At 49.4% G+C, this 14578-nt stretch overlaps 4 protein-coding genes across 4 annotated transcripts; 2 read left to right on the forward strand and 2 right to left on the reverse strand.

The window, feature by feature from the left end:
* Positions 1 to 498, reverse strand: J4E86_002611 (uncharacterized protein; the record flags this gene model as incomplete). The annotated part of the gene is made up of 2 exons (XM_051443169.1): positions 1 to 95; positions 165 to 498. 2 exons carry the CDS (start codon positions 496 to 498, stop codon positions 1 to 3), a joined length of 429 nt encoding a protein of 142 aa, XP_051304664.1.
* Positions 499 to 1272: 774 nt separating this feature from the next.
* Positions 1273 to 2954, reverse strand: J4E86_002612 (uncharacterized protein; the record flags this gene model as incomplete). The annotated part of the gene is made up of 2 exons (XM_051443170.1): positions 1273 to 1810; positions 1861 to 2954. The coding sequence occupies 2 exons, from the start codon at positions 2952 to 2954 to the stop codon at positions 1273 to 1275; spliced, it is 1632 nt and encodes a 543-aa protein (XP_051304665.1).
* Positions 2955 to 3991: 1037 nt separating this feature from the next.
* On the forward strand, positions 3992 to 5503 carry J4E86_002613 (uncharacterized protein; the record flags this gene model as incomplete). Its single annotated transcript, XM_051443171.1, has 1 exon — positions 3992 to 5503. The coding sequence occupies one exon, from the start codon at positions 3992 to 3994 to the stop codon at positions 5501 to 5503; it is 1512 nt and encodes a 503-aa protein (XP_051304666.1).
* Positions 5504 to 8067: 2564 nt separating this feature from the next.
* Positions 8068 to 13015, forward strand: J4E86_002614 (uncharacterized protein; the record flags this gene model as incomplete). Its single annotated transcript, XM_051443172.1, has 7 exons — positions 8068 to 9585; positions 9635 to 10848; positions 11141 to 11512; positions 11573 to 11880; positions 11933 to 12044; positions 12094 to 12775; positions 12854 to 13015. 7 exons carry the CDS (start codon positions 8068 to 8070, stop codon positions 13013 to 13015), a joined length of 4368 nt encoding a protein of 1455 aa, XP_051304667.1.
* Positions 13016 to 14578: the final 1563 nt, after the last annotated feature.

A 14578-nucleotide genomic window follows, 5' to 3' on the forward strand; every position in this document is an offset into this window, starting at 1 on the left:
TCAAAGAATGCGTTGCTTACCGATATCCATACTTGGATGACACGCATACAACCTTGTCTCACCATCATCGTCAAGCAGTGCACCGAGTTGAAAGTCTAGAAGAGGTCAGCTCAGAGATAACTCAAGACGCCGCGCTTAAATTCTCAACGGCTTCAACAACATACCAAAAGACTCAAGCTGCACTTCCTCGCCCTCTCCCGTGTACTGAATCGACTTCACCTTGTCGAATTGACTCGCCCAGTACATAGGCAGAGGGTCGAACGTGGTCGATTCCTCTTGCATCCACCGGCCTAGAACGAGTAAAGTCACACCGTTGTTACAGAGCAAGATCCCATTCTGCAGCGTAAATATCGCAGCTTGCTCGCGGTCTCCCATGCTAACGGGGTACTTTTCCTCACTATTGGCTGCGAGATTGGCGGTCTCGGTATCAGATAACGCACTAACGAACTGGCCGTTGAGCTCGATGAGAAAGCGTTGGCCGAGGTTTGTTCTCGCCATGACTGCAGGTGTGATTTCGTGGGAAGAGATAGGTGATGATAGAAGACAAGGTTTGATGCATCTCTGTTGGTAGACAAGGAAGCTTTATATATCTTTACTTAATGGTACGAGGCACGTAGCTCGAAGACTGCGGTGGATAGCTACCCCGTACATGTGCAAACCATGATACCTGAACAGATGGCGAATAGCGAACGCAAGCCAAAAGCAGAGCGGCTTCCGGAGTAATGGGGCTTTGACACTCACACAATTCATGCGTGATGTGTCTTAGCTTTGGATGAACAAAGGACGGCAAACAGCGCCCGTCGCAGATGGAGCTAGGTTCTACCATGTTCACCATGTAGTACACACCAAGCAAGTCAAGTTGAGAGTACATCAGCGCGCCATTCTATACCAGTCATTACAATCGGTTCGACTGACTAGACCCCCTCGGGCCAACACATCAAGCTTAATCCAAGCTTCTCCACCGCGGTCAACTTAGATCAAGATAGTCACCTGCATCGGCCCAGATTAGCATGCAGCATGCAAGCTCTGATTCCTTTCCGTTCGCAAGATGGCTTCACGACGCGTGTCAAGACTACAAAAGTAGGCGCCACACCAATACTCACTCGGTTCACGCAAACTGCCAAGAAGATAGTATTGTTGCAAAGGGTATTGTCGCATTGGGGTGACCATTCAAAGTCGTCACTCATTATGTTATCAACTCACATCTATCTTACCATCTTACCAACAAATATCTACCCAGCAAGCACACTTCTCTTGAAATGCGATGCGCGTCTACAACCTCTCCTTCTGGAGACCCTTCCAGCCCCACTCTTGTGCGATCAGCTCAGCAGCACGCTCACCGATACCCAGCACAGTCAACATGGGGTTGATGGTGGGCATCTCGGGGAAACATCCCGCGTCCGCAATCCTGACGCTCTTGAGCCCGCGAATCTTCAACTCGGGGTCCACAACGGCCATCTCGTCCTTTGTTACGTCACCCATCTTGGTTGTGCCAGCGGGGTGGTATACGGTGTGTGCGACGCGGCGACCGTACTCGGAGAGCTCTTCGTCGGTGACGACCTTCGGGCCAGGCGCGACTTCGCGCTTGATCCAGTTAGAGAAGGGGGCTTGCTTGGCGATCTCGCGGGCAGCCTTGAGACCGGCGACAATGGTGGCTGCGTCGTAGCCCTCGGGGTCGGTGAAGTAGCGGAAGTCGAGCGCGGGCTTGACGGTGGGGTCGGCGGAGGTGAGGTAGATGCGGCCGCGGGAGCGGGGACGGGGGATGTTGGGCGTCATGCAGAATGCGTCGATGGGGGAGTCGTAACCCATGCTGGTGATCATGTTAGTTGCAGCGCGGAAATGTGGGGTTGTTGGGCTTACCGAGCAGTGTTCAGGCAGAACGGGATTTGGTAGCAGTGAGCCATGATGTCGGCAATATCGCCGTCGCCGCCTGCCGCATTGGGGATCTCGCGGCGCAGGAAGATACCGGCGTCAGAGTCCATGGTGGTCTGGTTTGCGGGTACGGGCTTGTTAAGCTCCCAAAGGATTATGCTCTCGGGGTGGTCCAGCAGGTTCTCGCCAACACCGGGGATGTCTTTTACGACAGGGATGCCGAGGTCGGAGAGTTGTTGCTTGGGACCAAGACCAGAGAGGAGCATCAATCGCGGGGTGTCGACGGCACCCGCGCAGAGGATGGTCTCGCATTTGGGGTTAAGGGTGAACTTCTCGCCGCTTTGGAGCGTGAGGTCGATGCCGGTGACCTTGTCGCCCTTGACGTTGACCTTGCTGACCCAAGCGTTGGTGAGAACAGTCAGGTTGTCGCGCTTCTCTTCGCCGCGGAGGATGGGGTGGATGTAGGCGACACTAGCGCTGCTCCGGCGGCCATCGTCGGGGTTGTATGATACGGAGAAGAAACCAACGGAAGGCTTGAGGGCGCCCTTGGTCTTGATTTCGTGGTTGAAGTCGTGGATCACGGGGATGTCCATGGCGGTTGAGCACGAGTCGATCCAGTCGAGGCAGAGCTGGTTGCGGTGTTTCTCGTGGACAGGCTGGACGGTGTTGCGCAGGTTGTCAAGTACGCGCATGAAGGTCTTGAAGCTCCAGCCCTTGCAGCCTTGGGCTTCCCATCGTTTGCAGTCGTACTCAAACGGCCTGAAAGAGATGAGGGTGTTGTGTGATGAGCAGCCACCGAGGACCTTTGCACGTGAGTGTCGGATGTGAGAGTTGCCGTTGGGCTGTTCGGTGGTGCCGTAGTCGTAGTCGAGCTCTCCTCCGAGAAGGTTGAGCCAGTCCTTGAGCAGCAGCACACGGTCGTCCATGAAGTCGCTTGGGCCGGCCTCAATCAAGAGGACCTTCTTGTTGGGGAGATATTCGGTGAGTCGCGAGGCGATGACACAGCCCGCTGTGCCTCCTCCGACAATGACGAAGTCATACTCGGCATCCTTGGGGATGGAGGTCACGGTCTCGAAAGCCATTGTTGCGTGTGGGTGGTGGGCTTGGGGTGATGGCGAGAGTATACTTCTGCTAAAGAGAGCTTTTCACGTCAGGAGCAAGCTTATATATCCAGGCGGACTATCGCTCGAAGGAGACGATGTTGTCTAGATGGGCCGGGCGTCGCGATCGGGCGGTCGGCAGAAGGTCGGAGCAGCAAAAGTGAGCTGGCGATGAGGCTGGGGAATGGAGAGTCGTGCGCCGCTGCAAGATGTGTCGTTCGCCTTCCAGATAAGACTGTGCTAAATAGGGCCGTTTACGGTTGGACCGGACGCGTGCACGTGCTCAACCAACGCCTCAGGATGAGCGATGTTGCGACGGGTGCGAGGAAGGAGAGGCGATGGGCCGAAGTAGTGAAAACTCACACGCTGTCAGTAGGTAGTAAGTGTGATTGATCAATTGCGTCCAACAACGACTGTAATGATGTTGGCGACGACGTGGATGTGGTAACCGTGGTTGCCAGTGGAAGAAAAAAAGACGTCGTAAAAGCGTCCGATGATGTGATGGGCGCGTTGGGCCTAGCGCGACCCCGCTGGGCTGCAGCTTCCGAGCTCGTCATCCCTGTCGGTCGATGCCGCACCTTCCCCGATCTCCGGGCGGTGAGGGCGGCAGCCATCGGAGCGACGTTTTTGTGCCAGACAGCAGCAGCGACAGGAAACGACGCCATCCCGCTGAAAAGCGAGCGCTGCTGCTTTCTCTATCTTGCTCGCACCCCTTGCATATCCCTTAGCTGACGTACTGCTCGGCGACGTTCCGAAGGATTACTGATCGTGAAAGGAAGTAGAGGCGCAACAGCTGCATCCAAGCTCCCCGCCGCTATCGCCCATACAAATGTTCGTTCACGTTACATCACCGCGCCAATTTTGACCACTTGGCTGACACGCGCAGATCAAACTGTGCATAAAGATTCTCCCGGTATATTTCGCTCATCGTGACCATCGTGGCGACCAAACTCTTGCGACTCCGCGTCAACACCAGAAGCAACCCCAGGCTTATCCATTGCGCCAACAAGCCACTCACCATGTCTCTCCCATATGCGCCCCGATCCGCCTACTACGACGGCAAGCTTCAAGCAGGCTCATCTTCCTCCACCTTCCAGACGATTGACCCCGCGACTGCCCAACCCGTCGCAAACATCAACACAACCTCCAACGCTGGCATTGACGCTGCGATCGCCTCGGCGCAACGGGCGTTCCCCGCATGGTCAGCGACACCACCCATCGAGCGCGCGCGCATTCTTCAACGAGCTGCTGCCCTACTCCGCGCGCGCAATGACGAACTCGCCCGCATCGAGACCAGCGACACCGGCAAGCCCTTCTCCGAGACCTCGACCGTAGACGTAGTCACCGGCGCCGATGTCCTCGAATACTTTGCGAATCTCGTAGGCGGGGGTGGCATGAACGGCGAGACCGCACAACTGCGACCAGACGCGTGGGTGTACACAACCAAGAACTCGCTGGGCGTATGTGCGGGTATTGGTGCATGGAACTACCCCATTCAGATCGCGCTGTGGAAGTCTGCGCCTTGCCTGGCAGCCGGCAACTGCATGGTATACAAGCCTTCGGAGTTCACACCACTGCACTCCACCGTACTAGCGGATATCTACGCTGAAGCTGGAGTACCGCCGGGTGTCTTCAACGTCGTCCAGGGCGGCGGTGAAGTCGGCGCATACCTTACCAAGCACTCCGGCATCGCCAAGGTCAGCTTCACCGGACAGGTCTCGACAGGCAAGAAGGTCGCAGGCAGCGCATCTGGCGAGATGAAGTACGTGACAATGGAGCTGGGCGGCAAGTCGGCATGCGTCATCCTGCCAGACGCGGACGTGGACCAGGCAGTTGACGGCGCGATGCTGGCCAACTTCTTCTCAACAGGACAGGTCTGCACCAACGGCACACGAGTCTTCATCCCGGAAGCAATGAAGTCAGATTTCGAGAAGCGGTTACTAGAGAAGATGCAATACATACGCCCCGGCAACCTCCACGACATGAACACGAACTTCGGCCCGCTGGTATCCAAGCCGCACTACGAGAAGGTCATACAGTACATCAAGCACGGCCGCGACAATGACAAGGCAAAGATGCTCTGCGGAGGCCCTGAGACCCCGTCATGGGTTGCGTCACACAGCGACAAAGCCTACCAGAACGGCTACTGGGTCCAACCCACCGTCTTCACAAACTGCACCGACGACATGAAGATTGTGCGCGAAGAAATCTTCGGCCCCGTCATGTCCATTCTCACATACAAGACCGTCGAGGAAGTCGTCCAACGAGCAAACAACACCGATGTCGGTCTTGCGGCGGGTGTCTTCACTAAGGACCTTAACCTCGCGCACAAGGTCATTGCTCAGCTCGAAGCGGGTATCACATGGGTGAACACTTGGGGTGAGAGTCCGGCGGAGATGAGCGTCGGTGGCTGGAAGCAGAGTGGTGTGGGTGTGGAGAATGGTAAGAAGGGTCTTGAGGCTTGGGTCAGGAATAAGAGTACGCTTGTGGAGATGGGTGGGGCTGTGCCGACTGTGTTTGCGAAGTTGTAGAGAAGGTAGTGTGAGGGGATGTATGTATATAGGTGATACCAATGCAAATTCACTGCCACTATGCGGACAATCTCGGGTTGAAGTTTTGTTGCTAGTGTGAACGGGTCTAATTAGCTGGGCTAGTGATGATGGCTTTCGTGAGATAGGCTGCTGATATGTCTTTACCTTGGCTTGCATAGTCTGTACCACGTATACAACCAAGGCGCGCCTGTCGTTGCTTTTGATTCGCTACAGCTCGTCGAGCCTAATGGATTGTTATGTGCTACTACATCATAGAATAGGGTATATGCAAAACCCTCTTAGCTCTACAATCTGTACAACCAGGCAAGAATATACAAAGCTACCTTAGCTACTAGTATTAATGTATTACCTCTTCTCTTCTACTCTAAATCTGTACCTACTATCTCTTATAGAATTATAACTATAGTAAGTATAAATATAAACCTTAACTACTATTTTCTTATTAAACTTAATAGTTAATTTATTAGTAAGTTATCTAATACTAAGTCTACTAATTTTATAACTAAGTAGAAAAAAAAAGCTTAGCTACTATAAAAGACTATAACTAAGTAGTAATTTTTATACTATAAAATAAACTTTTACTTTTTAGCTTTAGTATAAGTCTACTTACTTTAAGTTATTAAATACTTAAAAAGAATATATCTAAAGCTATGCTTATATATTTAATAAGTTTATTTAATAAAGTAAAGTTAATTTAGTATATATAAGTATTAAATAATATTAAACTTAAGTCTTTTAGTATATTAGTAGTGCTAGATATATAGTAAGATAGTAAGATAGTAAGATAGTAAGATAGCTAACTTTTATATAGAGTTTCTACTTAGTATACTACTATATAAAAATAGTAAAATAAAGCTATATATATATTCTCTAACTATAATTATTAGTAAGTGTAAGAGGCTACGCTATATTAAGTAGACAGTTCTAGTTATATAATGTATAACTTAGCGCTAACTAAAGTAGTAAAGTATAAGGCTTATAAGAGGCAAGTTATACGCGTAAGAAGAACCTTTCTTCTCTTATCTTTCTTCTTCTATATATAGAAGCAAATGCATACTTATTAGTAGGCCTCTTTTCGCCTATAATAGTAAGTAACTATAAGAATATAGTCTTAGACTACTAGGCTAATATAACCTAAAAAGGTAAGAATAACTAAGATAGTTTTCTTAGTCTAAGATAATATATATATAGATAGTAAAGTACTAAGCCTAATAAGCTCTAGTCTCTCTACTAAGCTCTATTAGGCCTTAGGCCTTATAGTAACTCTTTATTAGAGAATTAGTTTATAGCTATTAACTAATTTAAATAGAATTTAGAATAACACTATATTAGCTAAAGATAAAGAGATAGTAGCTATAAGATAGTATTTAGATACTATACTAGATTTATATATACTAGAGCTAAAATAGATTAAGAATTTAATTCTTTTAGTACTTAGACTATTATTTAGTTCTTCTCTCTATAAAGCTTTAAATTAGATAAGAAATTCTAGTCTTATTTATATATAGAGCTAGTTAAGCTAGATAGTTATATAACTTATACTTTTCTTTTATACTAGAATTAGCTAGAAAAGCTAATATATAAAAATATATATTAGATAATTATTTATATTATAGAATAAACTAAGTTATAAAAATATTATTATATAATATCTACTAATATAGAACTAGACGTAAGAATAAAGAAAAGAGTATTTATAAATAATATAATTTAAGAAGTAATAGAGTAGAATAATCTAAATACTAGAGCTATTATAATAACGTGTATATATTATATAGCTTTTACTACTTTTAACTTTATAGCTCTTTAATCTTATAGCTACCTTATAGTTATATTACTTCTAGAGATCTTATAAAATTAATTACTAGAGCTTATTTAGTTAAGCTTATTATCTCTATAAGCTTTAAGTATAGCGTCTTAGATATAACTTAGTTTATAATAGATAGCATTAGCTACTAGTTTATTATAGCTTAATCTAAATATATGCGTATATACGTTTTACTAGAGAGCGTAACTATTTGTATATATTACTCTACTGCTAGTACCTAGGTGTATTTAGGTATAACAACTGCTTTTCGCGGTCTAGTAACGCACGATGCCTAAGTAGAGATATACGGCTAATATAACGAATAAGGGTATTTATTGTAGCATAACTAGTTGTTAGGCAGAGGCAGGAGGTATTCGACCTACAATCGGCGCGGCAGAAGGCTAAGCGAAGAGCGGTAGGTAATCGGCGTTGTATTCTTGTCTAAAGATGCTGCCCTTTCTCCCGAAAGGGGTTCGGAGTACTTATTTGCCCTCTAATCATGTGACCGATTACTACACCACAATGGTTAATCTGCGCATGGAGATGAGCGACTTGTTCGGGGTAACTTTAGACCCTTTCTTGAGTTCCTATCCTTATTCGCTAGGGCAACGCTTCCGACGGCCCCACGTAAGAGCTCGTACCACAGCACGTGTTGTACCTAATAACCACCTTCGCGGTTATCAACACCACCACCAGATTACCTCAGTCTGCTAGTTTGTTGTCTATCTCTCCCAAGATGGCGCGCGATATGCCTGATGCCCAGGCGATTCTTGCGCATCAGATCACGCCAGCGCTGATACTCAACCGCTCCGGCACCGTCGTCGCTGCAAACGAAGGCAGCGTCCGACTCCTGTCGCCCTTGCGACAAGACGCGTCTTTTGCCACAGAAGGCTCGTTGCTTGGCGAAAATATTGCCGATCTTGCACAGATTCCATTGCCTGGTGCTTTACCAGTTCTGTGGACCTGGAGTTCTATTCTAGCTGCTGCCATCGATATTAGCGAATCAGGTGCTGCCAATAGACAAAATATCCGCGGATACGTTTCTACGACAGATTACTGTCAAAACGCCGATAACTTTTGGGACGATGAAGCTGAGCAACAAGCAATCATCGAAAGCAATGTATACGTTACCCGGTATTCCTCACAAGCGGGCATACCTAGCGCCAACGACTCCGATGACGCTACCAGTGTAGTCAGAGCCCGAGCATCTGTTCACTGGTTATCGTCCGATCTTGACGGCGTCTTCTTGATCATCTTCAACCGGACGTCCTTGCCACATCAAACAGCGCCGGCTTCACCAGCTGCAAAGAAAGACCCAATCAATGCTTTCGAACGACAAAATGATTATCAGTCCTTGGATAGCAATGATACCTCAGACAAAACTGATACATCGGACGTCGCCTACGCTATCATTCCTCACATTATCGCAACAATGGACAAAGATGGGCAAGTTGTCAAATTATCCAAGTCTTGGTATTCGTTCTCAGGGTTGAATGAAGAACAGAGTTTAGGAAGCGGATGGATATCCACAATGTTTCCCGATGATGTCCAGGAAATGACATCGGCCTGGGCTGATGTTATCCAGCATGAACGCTCGCATTGGACGCATCAAGCTCGTTACCGGAGGGCCTCAGACGGAACCTTCTGCTGGTTTTTGATACGCGCCGAACCATATCGAGATGCCAAAGGAAAGGTCCTTCGCTGGTACGTGTCCATGATGGACATTCACGAATGGGTCGTTGCTCGGCTTAAGGCAGACATACGACGGCAGTCAATCATCACACTTTTCGCGCAAACGGATGTTATGTTGTGGGGAATCGACAAGACCAATCAAATGTATATATGCGAGGGGCGCTTAAAGTGGGACCCTAGTAGGGTCGTAAAACTTTTGGAAAGTACCAGAGGAGAACAAGATATACCGTACATTGAATCACCGGAAGAGACCTATCGCAACCCAGACCAAGAATTGGTTCATACTATCCAAGGAGTTCTCAAGGGACGCACCTTCAGTCCGATCGTGGAACATTGGGAAGATGATCGTTATTTCCGGACTCGTTTTGTTGCAGAACATGTCCCTCCATGCGTGGATGGGAGCGCAACAAGTGAGGATGTTGTGCAGGCTGCACTAGCTCTCACATTTGACATCACCGAAGAAAAGGCGCGGTCTGTCCTACTGACGGAGAACAAGAGACTCGTCGCCAAAGAGAAAGCCGCGCTCGATGCCAGCAATTTGAAGAGTAGATTTCTCGCAAATGTAGGTCACGCTCTAAACGAATCCGCGACTCAAGCTGATGATTACCTAGATGTCTCACGAAATCCGTACTCCAATATCCGGAATCATTGGTCTGAGTGAGCACCTTTCTGATTGTGGGCTCAATGAAGAACAATTGGAATTCAGCAACTCCATTGAAGAGAGCGCAAAATTTCTCCTCACTCTCATCAACGATGTGTTGGACTTCAGCAAGATGGAATCTGGTCACATGGATATTGAGCAAATACCCTTCTCGCCTTACAAGCTCATTAGCGACACACTTATCCCATTGCGACTTCAGGCAAGGGAACGAGGCCTGTCTCTGAACTTTAGGTGCGATCTCAAGCCTGATGCACTCTTCCTGGGAGATCCCTGGAGGTTGCGCCAGATTCTCACCAACTTGATTGGAAATAGTCTCAAGTTCACACAGGAGGGTCACATTGCACTTAGCGTTCACGAGGCCGGAAAGAAGGACAACCAAGTTATCCTCAAATTCGTTGTGAAGGACAGCGGAGTAGGCATTTCGGAAGAAGCGATCAAACAACTCTTCAAACCGTTCAGCCAGGCCGATGGCTCAACAGCAAGACTCTATGGCGGCACTGGGCTGGGCTTGGCAATTTGCCGACAATTAGTTGAGCTTATGGGTGGGCATATCGGGCTGGAATCCGTTCATGCAGAAAGCACCACCGCAACTTGCAAGATCCCTTTCCAGATCTACCATGGGCCAAGTCATGGTCTACTCATATCGACCGCTTTACCTGGCCGGGCAAAGATACAGAATCCTGAAGAGAACGCGAACACCAAGAAGGCTCGCCACCTCAGTCCTCCCGATGGTACGGACGGCATGACGTTCGACTCCTTCGCAATCACGAACACACCAGGGATCGGCAACCACATCCTACTCGTGGAGGACAATCCCATCAACCGGAAAGTGATCTCCATCGCATTGAAAAAGCTAGGCTTTGTCGTCTCAGCCGTATGGAACGGCCAAGAGGCACTCGATTTCCTTTGCAAGGAGTCGACAGAACTTCGGCCCGATGCCATACTAATGGACTGCATGATGCCAATTGTCGACGGATATGAGGCCACGCGGCGCATCCGCAACGACAAGACTTTGTTCAACGAGCAAGTACGGGAGCTGCCGATCATTGCGTTGACCGCTAGCGCAATCAAGGGCGATAGAGAGAGGTGTTGGGATGCAGGTATGGACGACTATCTAACGAAGCCGGCTGCTAGAGATGAGCTGAGACGCACACTGGCAAGATGGTTAGTTACGCCAAGAATACGAGGGCTTGATCGGAGCAGACTAGTAGACTAAAGTTTAGTCGTGTAAGTTTAGCTATGATGCTCACGAATTCGATGGCATTATGGCTTCGTGGATCACGTCTGATAATGAGGAGGACTTGGTTCCGATGCGGCCCCCATGACTAGCACCACGCGAAAGACGCCTCACCCTGTTCTATTGCATCTGCGAGGCTGACCAGGTAGAATAGTAGGATCGAAGAAACATGTATATATTGCGATGAACTTTCAAGCCGCAGCTGGACACCACCAATAGCCCTCGCAACCACCGGACCGAGATGTTCTCAAAGTCGACCTTTTGCCTCGCGTTAAACGCATGCCTGAACCTCGTTGCGACAGCGTCACAAGCATTTTCTAAACATACCGAGCACCCTGAGAGTTCCGACAAAGTCTCTATCAACTGGACAGATGCGTCCAGCGTTCTAGGCAGACCCGACACCTATCTCGGAAAGCTGGCTGTACCCCTCGACTATACGCTGCCCCAATCGAAGAATAACACGCTCACCCTCAACATCCTGAAAGTCAAAGCGACAAAAGAGCCAAAACTAGGAAGTGTGTTGACAAACTGGGGTGGCCCAGGCTTGCCTGCAACAGACTGGCTTTTGCAACAAGCTAGTTATGTCCTTGCGTAAGTCGCTGCTTGTCATAGAAACGCTTCAATCACAATCTAACAACTCTTCTCGTGCAGCATGACAGGTGGCCAATACGATATCATCGGCCCCGACCCCAGAGGCACTGGCACAACGATGCCCGTAGATTGCTACAACGACGAGATGGGACGAATGGTTGCGACGTTGCGTACACCAACGAGGACCAACTCTTCTGATATTGCGTTGGGCGCTGTCTGGTCTTACACCAAGCAGTACGCGGCGCGCTGTTTTCAGAACGAGGCAGTGAATGGATCATTGATGAGCACTGCTTTCGTTGCCAGAGACTTCATGAAGGTTGTCGATGCTTTGACTGTGGAAGGCGAGGATGGTCTTCTCCGGTACTGGGGTGGGTTAAAAATGAGTCGCAGTATATATGGATATTGACTGATCGACTCCAGGAATATCCTACGGAACGTATCTTGGCCAGGTCATAGCTGCCATGTTCCCAGAGAGGGTCGAGCGAATGATGCTGGATGGTGTTCTCCATCCGCTCGAGTATCAGCAAGGATGGTACAGAGCTGCCTTCAGATGATTGCGGCACAAGCTAACCGAGACCTAGGGAGACTGGCCCGGCTATGTCATCGCCCATTGCATTGATGGAGTTCACCAAACAATGCATCGATGCCAGACCCTCTTGCTCCCTCTTTCGCCCCAACCTCTCGTCCTCCGCACTGTACGAACAAATCCAAAGCGTCGCCGAAAAAGCCAAGCGCGAGCCAATCGTTATGGGCCCCAACGTCACCACCGATATCGTAACCTACGAGAAGATCGCCGAGGCCAGTGACACGGCTCTGCGCATGGGTCTGGCGTCCGGGTCTTACTTGGCAGGCTATCTCAACAGCATCATGGTCCACGAGACCCCAGAATACAACCATACCGAATATCTGCTCAACCGCTCCTTCATTGTGCAGGATGCAGCGGTCAATGCAGACAACACGCAGCTCATCCGCTGCTCCGATGCCATGTTCCGCGCCGACGAGCTGACCGACATCGAGGAACGCGTGCAGCACATATCCGAATTGGGCGACTGGAACAGCGATTACATCATCGGCTCGTATATTATGTGCTCGCAGTGGAAGGTTCAAGCCAAAGAACGGTACGAGGGCGACTTCAAAGCCAAGACGAAAAACCCCGTGTTGCTCATCGGTTCGCCATATGACGTCCGCACTCCGATCTCTGGGGCTTTTGTGGCGAACAAGATACTGGATGGTAGTGTTGTGCTTCAACACAACGGTCTCGGGGTAAGTTGAAGAGCATTTATTTGCTTCGTGGATGGTTGGGGTTGATTCGAAAGAGACAATGGCTAACGAGATTGGTAGCACACGGTTATGCACAGCCCCGGGACCTGCGCCATTATCGCAACCGCTGCGTATTTCGTGAACGGAACTTTGCCGGAAGAAGGGACGGTGTGCGGGCAAGACTTTGGTATCTTCTCTGGAAAAAGCTTGAATGATACACTCGATCCTCTTGATGAGCCGTAGTTTTTCAAGATTCGGAGTGTGAGACTTCGCGGGGGCAGCGCCGAGACGATGGAAAAGGTGAATTTTGATTCGGTCATGGGATTTGGATGGCGTGTGGGAAGCCGATGGCGGACTATTGCTCCGGTATGAAAGCTGGAAAAAACATTTCGTGGCTGCTTGTAAATCTCCCCAATGTGGCTCATTTTTACCGCGCTGCTCTATTCTCTCGCTCCTCGATAAGCATTGTGAGACGCTTGATGTGCCGCATATGACTACTCATTGGGAGATAGAGAAGCTCGAGATACCCCATGTTCTACGTGCATTCTTCTCCCCAAATTTGAAGAGGACTCCGTTAAGTCTGACATATGCGCCGAGCGAGATCGAAGTCTGGCCTGCGCGAAACTTATCGTGCAATGGAAATATGCACAGCTTGGGGCCCATGGTGTCCAGAATGACTCTGACACATAGACGCATCCGGCCATTGCAATGATCACAAGCCCTGTCCTTGTCTCCTTCGGCTGAAGTGTACTTTGATGCGCCTGTGCCGCGGTACAGATAGTGGCAGACACACATTCCCCTTTGCATGAAGCGTTCTGCATCCCTCACTATTGACCGATACATTGTCGATATTTTAGGATGCGACATGTAGACTCGATTGAATATTGCGTGGATAACTCTACCGTCCCCAGTTGATAGGTCATGAAGAGGTAGCCAGGCGCCACCTCCGAAGCTGTTTGGAGCCCATACGCCTATCCTGAGTCTGGGATCTGGCTCGGTTGCGGAGGCTGCGGGGAATGTAATGAAGTTCACGTCCGTCGCAGGGTTTTGGTCCGCGTACAGCACCACTTGTGGCGCTACTGTATTGCTTTCTTCCTCATCTTTAACAGGATCTTCTAGATCGATGACTGTCGGAAGTATCGCGTGGCGATAGTCGTATGGGTGTATGACGTTGTCCGCTTCCCACATGTCACTCTCGTAATCGTCCTCGTTCTTGTCATCGTTCTCGTCATCACGTAAGTCGATGGTGTCCAACGATGAGCCACCAATCGGTTCATTTTTGAGTGCCTTACTAGCAGGTTCCTGCCGCTCGCTATCTGTATCATGAATAGCGCGCTTTCGCTTGGCCAACGAAGGGGTTGCTGCGGTTACTAGTGTCGCGTCTTTCCGAGGTGCGATAAGGGCAGAACTCAGGACTTCTGTGGTGATGCGTATTAGCTGGCGCCTCATATACCCATGATTGCATATTTACCAGTCTTTGGAATTGTCGCCGGCTCGACGTTCGGATTCTCTTTAAGAATATTGAGCATCGCGCAGACCAATCGCTCTCGTACCTTCCGGTTGGTACATCCGGTTATCCCTTCGACGGCAACGATTTCCAGCTCTTCCCAGTTCAGGTTATCAATGAGCCTCATGCGCGCATCGGCGAACGCTTCATTACCGGACAGCGCAAGCAGCGCCTCCAGATACGAGCTCGTCATCGTGTAGACGCGCACACGTGAGGGTTGCTGTGGTGCGAGGTGAGTAGCCGGCACCGGATGTTTGTTGATGACGCCGGGCGGCATTCCCCGGCGGAGCTAAGGACTA

Source organism: Alternaria arbusti (genome assembly GCF_024043155.1).
Source record: "Alternaria arbusti strain BMP 1465 chromosome Unknown scaffold_3, whole genome shotgun sequence".
In the NCBI taxonomy this organism is placed as follows: domain Eukaryota; kingdom Fungi; phylum Ascomycota; class Dothideomycetes; order Pleosporales; family Pleosporaceae; genus Alternaria; species Alternaria arbusti.